The following is a 6,950-nucleotide window of genomic DNA, read 5'->3' on the forward strand; positions in this document are numbered from 1 at the left end:
ATGTGACAAGGTAGGTAGGGGGTTCCCCGCGGTGAGGACTTACCTGGCGGGGGTGAGAGCGCAGGTGCTCGGGCGCGATGTTCACCAGAAGGCTGGTTGGCTCAATGGCCACGCACATGTCCCTTTAGTGTTACATCTGTCCTAGGTTACTGCCGCTCCCTTCTACAAGGTGCCGCTCGTCGACCACACCAGGTGAGAGCTACATGCCAGTTATGAGGGGTCGACAAGGTATGTGTTGTAGAAGGGAGCTTTATTTTTTTCAAGGCAGGCAGGGTGGTGTTGAGGTGTCGGGCGGCGCCAGGTGGAGGCGGTAGTGGTGGTAGGAAGGTAGGAATCACCACGGGTCAGGATAGGATTGTAATGAAAGGCTTTATCTTCCTCAAACTTTACACTTGTTTAATATCTAGTGGAAGAAACATTCACATATTGAGCTTACGATTGAACACCAGTACTTCTAAAGAGACAATTAACTTATTGCAAAACTGTACATTCCATACATTATGATGAAAAAGGAAAACAGCTGAGTTTTGTACCCACATGTACTTTTCAATGAATTACTTAAAACACATTAAGTATGTAGTAGTAATTAATGCCATATCCTAAAGTGACTAAACCGAGCAACTACGGCACACGTGCTCAGCCTTTTGCGATGCTAAATTATGAGATAGACAGATAGAGAGGGAGAGACAGATAGAGAAAGACAGTGAGAGAGAGAGAAAGAGAGAGGCAGAGAAGAGAGAGGCGGTGAATCTGGTCACAGTGCCCAGCTTTCCTCCAAATCCCCAAGCCGCTTTGGGGCGAGGCACTCAGGGCCGCTCACCGTCTGTGCCCTAAATCATCAACTAATTCTTAAAAGCTTAGTATGTACATCTCTCGCTTCAATACTCTTTTACTATATTTTTGGGGTAATATTTTTTTGGGACTTGACAATTTTTAGTCTTTTCTTATATATATATATTTTTATATTAATTGTTAAAACGTGTGAATCTGAGACTGTCACCAGATGAACCATGACTAACAAACACAGTAACCATGCATGACGTTTACAGAGAACTCTAGGAAACTTGTGACAATGCAAACTTGCTTTCAGCTTCTTCTGCTTGATGCCGTTATAAAAAACAACAGGAAACAAAGAATCAATTGTCCTAACTGATATGTTTAGTTGAGAGGTGGCAGGTGGTCTGGGCTGGACTGAACAGCGGAGACCACCTTGTATAACAAGCAGCTGCTGGCCTAGTGACAGTGACCATCTGACACCAACACGCACAGGCCTCGCCACGCGCCCGCGCCCACCTCACATGGCTCGCGCCCCTGCCTGCTAGCGGGCTGGGCGAGCGCTGCGGGCGTGGGCGCCTCGTGTGCCGAGGGCTGTTCCTACTCAGATCTGAAAAGTGTGGCGCTCTCTGATCCCAGCGGCACGTGAGGGTGGCCCGCTCCCGCCGCCGGTAGCAGCGGGCGGCGAGGGCGGGCGCGGTGCCGCCGGGGTGAGGGGGCGCCGACACGCGGGAAAACTGAGTCCCCATGTATGTTGGGGCGCCACGGGGTTCATCAGGAGTGGAGGATGAGGACGCTCTGCGCCCGGAGAGGAGCGGGGCCCCCTGGGAGAGGATCAGGTCTAGTAGGGTGCGAACTTGCTGCGCTTGTTCTCCTTGGGGGTGCCATTAGTGGGCTGGTGGGCGGAGGCTTGGGCGCGGAGCTTGGGTTGGTAGGCCTTGTTGTGCCTGTGGGCAGCCGCAATACCGGCCAGGCCCTGGGAGGAGTCTGGGGCGAGCAGGGAGGTGAGGGAGGACAGGCCCTGCAGGCCGGTCAGGGAGGACAAGGCGTTCAGGGCTTGCGGGTTCTTGAGCAGCTGGGCCAGGGGGATGGCACTGGGGCTCAGCCCACCCGACCCGGTCGACCCGCCCTTACTTACTTCAAGCTGCGCCTTGTGCAGTTCCATGCTGGGGGAGATAAGGGGCCGCAACGTTATCACTGGCACACTACGCCGCCACACCGCCCACACACCCGCCCAGCACCCTCACACCAGCTCCCACCCACGCTCAAGTCCACTACATGTACTGCTGCTGACTACGTGCTTACACTCCCCAGGCCGCACGGCGCGGGCAGTGCTCGCCGCCGACGCCAGGGCGGGGCAGGCGAAGGCCGGCCCGGCGGCGTCGGCACCTGAGCGAGAGCTAGAAGACTTGAGCGTGGGCAAGGCAAGCGGCGGGGGCGTGGGGGGGCGGTGCGGGGGCGCGCGCGGCGAGACCAGAGGAAAGGGATGAGATAAGCCATGTTATCGCTTCATGGAGGTACGATGCTCCATTGGATTACTGGATTATCACTTGGATTTTTGGAATAATGGATAAGGACGTCCCCTGACAGGTTGTGGAAACTACTACTGTACAATGACCAAATGACAAGAGCACATACTGGAGTGACATGTAAGGGACAACCTGGCAGTGAGACGACCATGTAAGGATAGCTGACACATCGGGATATGACTGGGTATGAAAGAATGAGAAAAAGCTTTCAAGAATTCTGAATACATAGACTAGGATTTTCTTGTGTTGGATCATTGTGCTATATTCAGCTATGTTGGAAAATTGCAGATATTTAATAAAATTCAAACAAAAAATACAATGTGTTGAAAACTAGTGTTACGCAAAGAGCTGTAAAGAAAGAAAGAGTGAGAAGCAGAATTCATGGTTAACGAAACAGTTCACACCAGAGTACTGAACAGAATAAGAAAATAATAAAAGAGACTTTTTATCGCAGAAGCCTAGCGGACAGGACGACCATTAGTGGTATGACTGATGAATGTTAGCTTAATTCTGATCTGCTGTCACTCTGGAAGAACTGAAATAAGCAGGATCTGAGCACAAGCAAAGAACAACTACAGGGGACTTGGTATAACGCCCGCACTCGCCAATGCATCACACAGTGAACTTTCTCTTTGCAATACAAAGACATTGAACGAAGCGATGGTTCTGACACAGCCAGGCAAGGCAAGGAAGTGTTGGCTTGCCGTCCGTGCCTGGCGGGTGCGGGCTCTAATGGAGTCAAATGAAGAGCGAGAGAACTAAAGGGACGAAACAGCAACCTGATGAAGAAGGTCCCACCACCCGGAAGGAAGGAGGCGCTCGGAGGGATCTCCGCAAGGGAGTGTCATGCAAGGGGAAGGGCGAGGGGACGAGGAACGAGAGGGGAGAGGAGAGGGGAAGGGGTGGATAACTGTATGTGAAGATAGATAAAAGAAGAGAAAAGAAAAAGTGGAGAATGAAAGAGAAATAAAGAGAGAGATGACACAACCACAAGTTCCCAGCAAGACAGGACAGACCCAGGACATTACGGGAGGGTATGAGGGGTGGGGGAGAGGTAATGGTGGAAAGGAAAATCGGGTACAACAACTTACCAAAAAGGGTCAAGGCCGGGGGCCGCCTCAAGCTAGGAGGTCCACCGGCCTGCCAACGCCAGCTGCAAAGGCGCTTGCAGCTAGGGCAGGCCGGTGGACGCAAGGGAAAGACACAGACCCCATTCCCACCACACAAGATGCCCAAAAGCATTCAAAGCGTCTAGGCTAATGTTCTGATAAACCGTTAACTGTGAGCCACAGAGATGAAAAGAATAATCTAATGTAAATGAAGCTTGACCGCTTGGCGCATAGTGTGTGGACAGGGCGGGGCAGGGCTCCCGGCCTGGACTCCCTTCTGCCACGGCTGTGGAGAGGTGATGTGTGGAGGTGGGCTTGCGATTGAGGCCCGATTGAGTGAGGACTTTTAAAGGACTTTGAAGGATCAGAGGTAAAGGACAAGGGACTTACCACGCGAGAATGGAACTGCACTTTTGGCGTCGATAATTGATAATAATAATAAATAATAAATAAATAATATTGATAATCATAGTAACGATATCAATAATAAATAATCATAATGCTCTTTTCAGTAATCATAATAAAATAAATAAACATAAATAAAAATAATATGAAGGAAATATAGTGGCAAGACCTGAAGCCAGTCGTTATAAGGTTAAGGAATACTGAGGTTTTGGTCAACGTTTTTGCTTTTGTTTATTGATTTAGCTCATTTATGGTTGCTTGAATGGAGGGAGCAGAGGCATGCAGGCCCCTGTCCGTTTCTTGTGTACCAGAACGATGTTAACCAGTACATACCTTCAGTCCTTACGGGCGCTGGGACCTCACAGTACTGTGGAAATAGACCCACACGCGTCAACACATGACCAGTGGGCGGTTGTGCCGCGAAAAGTTTGCCATCACCCACACATTATCAACAAGTTTGCGATGCAAGGACAAAACAACTAGACCTTTTATTCTGATTTTACTGACGCAAAAATGAAATCTTTTTTCCTCTGTCTTCCCTTCGTATGCAGGAGTGAATGGTTTACAACATAGATTCTCTGGGCAAAGCACAACCCTCCACTTGGTGTAGGAAGTTAGCCTAGTCCTGTGGATGTGTTACATAGACCGAGTAACATGAGGCAAGAGAAGTGTCTGGGTGGTGGAGTGGAGTGGCGCAGAGGGGGGGCGGAGGAGCTGGGGTTGAGGGCCGGGCTTTTACCTGGTGTTGATGAGGTACTGCGCGAGAGCCACCTGGTCAGCGTTACCCTTGATAGTGATGGTTCGGTCTTGCTTGCTTGCGTCTTCTGAACCGTCATCATATTTGCTAATGGTGATCATGGCGCCTGTGATTTGCCTGAAAGTTATGTCCACAGTCAGTGTCCGATTCGACGGCAGCCACACGCACAAGTACGGGCATGCTGAACATTTAAATACACGGGTTTGCTACTTATGTGTTTAGGAAGAGAACCATTCATATGACATGCATACTGTCTTATTACACAAGGAATTACTATACAATTACCGACTTATCCTAAATAAATATATGCAAATATGAAATGCACAGACAAATGCAGCGCGGTCACTCCAAAGAAGAGCAACGCTCTCCAGGTGCGCCGGCGGGCGACGCCGGCGGGCATCGCTGCGGCCGATACTCACCTGATCTCGGCGATCTTCGTGCCTCCCTTGCCGATGATGCAGCCTATGAGCTCGTTGGGCACCGTCATCTCGTGAGTCTGTGAGCCGGGACCCGATCCTGCGGGGGTCCTCAGCTGCGAGCCAGCGAGGGCCGCCAAGGCTGCATCAGGGGGGGAGGAGAGCAAAAAATTAACATTCGAAGGTCTAGTACCAAGGAAAGAACATAAGAATAGGAGGGAAATGACACCTGGCGGCACCAACTACAATCACGTGAGCTTATCCACACATGACTGCTTATAATGTGTGGTGATGCAGAGTTGGTGCCGACAGGCGGTGCCAAAATCAAGTAAAGTCATGAGGTTGGTGGTCGCTGAATCGGGGGAGGTGGGGGTGGGGTGTTTGGTGCAAGTGCCGGGGGCGGCCACATGGCCCGAGTGAGCGGCAACTGCAACCTGTCTAGAGGCTCTTGACTTCAAAATCTCCAAACATAACATGTTAGATCTCCCAAAGTGAGAACGAGAGCAAAGAAAAAGGAGACAGAAAGAAATAAAGAAAGAACGAGAGAAGGACCCCTGGCACGGGTTGAGTCTTAAATCTCGTATTAACAATTTCTTTGATTTGTTCGAACGAAAACATCGAAGAAATTTCCTATTAACTAAACGTAACACATAACGAGACCATGTGGATACTATGCACTTGGAGACGAGCCAGTGTGCGTGCAAGAGAGTATCCCTGTGAAAGTGGCATGTGCGTGCTCAGCGACGAGACCAAGTGTCCCTAAATTCCCTTCTGCAGCGCCTGTCACACTAGCACTCTTTTTTTTTATATTGGGAACTTTACACTTTACATTCACGGAAATGTTGTTGCGATAAATGGCTCAAACTTGCGCGTCACTGAAACGGCACATCATGAATGCAGCCACACAAGCTCCTGGACAGAATCAAATATTGTAAAAAACTAAAGGAAATGCCTAGTATTTCATGCATATTTTTTCTTAATCTGTTGCCGAATAATTTGGAGCATCATCGAGAGGAAATGATCAGTTCCCTTGGGCAGCGAGGCCGTTGCTCTGGTCCGCTGCCGCTTAGGTCTTTGATCCTGGAGGAGGGGCGCGGCGGTCGTGCGCTTGGGACCCGTGCGGCGAGGACGGAGGTGGGTGTCGAGGGGCGGAGGGAAGAGTGAAGGGCTCGCCAGTGTGCACGTAAACGGGCTGGGGTAACCACGGCCGCCATTTTCACGCTGCCTTGCATCAGTGTGCGCGCCTCTCGGGGCTGCGTGCGTCGCGTGGCGGGGCAGGTCAGCACAAAAATTTGGCACAGGTACATCTAATTCCCCCTGCGCTCGAATGCCAAATATTTGCTAATTTCAGACCCCTGTGGCCCTTCTAATTGTCCGAGAGGCGAGCATGTATACCATGCTCGGGTGTCAACCTACCTGGCACTCCTCACTCGCCCGGGAGCTAAACAAGGGGATGCCACCGCTCGGGCACCGCGCAACAATAGGTCACGCTGAGGCTTACCGCTATTTACAGACAGCAACACCTCAAGGTAGCCGGTCTCGCAGACGAACTGTGCTTAACCCTTACACGACAGCAACACGTTTCCGTAACTAATGCTAGGCGCGTCTGAGCTGCCTTCTCTGTACGCGTTAGAGCGAACCCGGAACATTGTCAGATACGCAAGACATACCACCCGCTGTCTCAGAAATCCAACTGATAACGGTGAGTCAACCTATCAAATGTACCCTTTTAAACAAGCAGTAAAACAAATCTAATAAACAGACAAAAGTAAACGAATAAATACAGTCTTCTCTGTAACTCTCATTAGAAACGAGTGGCTTGTTTCGCGTACATGAAAAGAAATGTTGAGCAGGAGCGCCTCTTACAAAAGACAGGTAAAGTGGCGACGGGGGCCGAGTGTCCTACAAGTACTGTAATTATACTTGGCGAGAAGACACCTGCACACTGACAACTGCCAGA

The 6,950-nt window shown here is 50.5% G+C and overlaps 1 protein-coding gene across 1 annotated transcript in view; it reads right to left on the reverse strand.

Annotated features, from left to right (window-relative positions):
- Positions 1 to 369: 369 nt before the first annotated feature.
- mub (poly(rC)-binding protein mub) overlaps positions 370 to 6,950 on the reverse strand; it is a gene marked incomplete in the record, with an annotated part of 523,509 nt that continues 516,928 nt past the window's right edge. Inside the window, 3 exon segments of the mRNA XM_070113255.1 lie at positions 370 to 1,940; positions 4,557 to 4,691; positions 4,994 to 5,132. Of these exon segments, the coding sequence (XP_069969356.1) occupies positions 1,616 to 1,940; positions 4,557 to 4,691; positions 4,994 to 5,132 (599 nt within the window).

Source organism: Penaeus vannamei, chromosome 34, assembly GCF_042767895.1.
Source record: "Penaeus vannamei isolate JL-2024 chromosome 34, ASM4276789v1, whole genome shotgun sequence".
Taxonomy (NCBI): domain Eukaryota; kingdom Metazoa; phylum Arthropoda; class Malacostraca; order Decapoda; family Penaeidae; genus Penaeus; species Penaeus vannamei.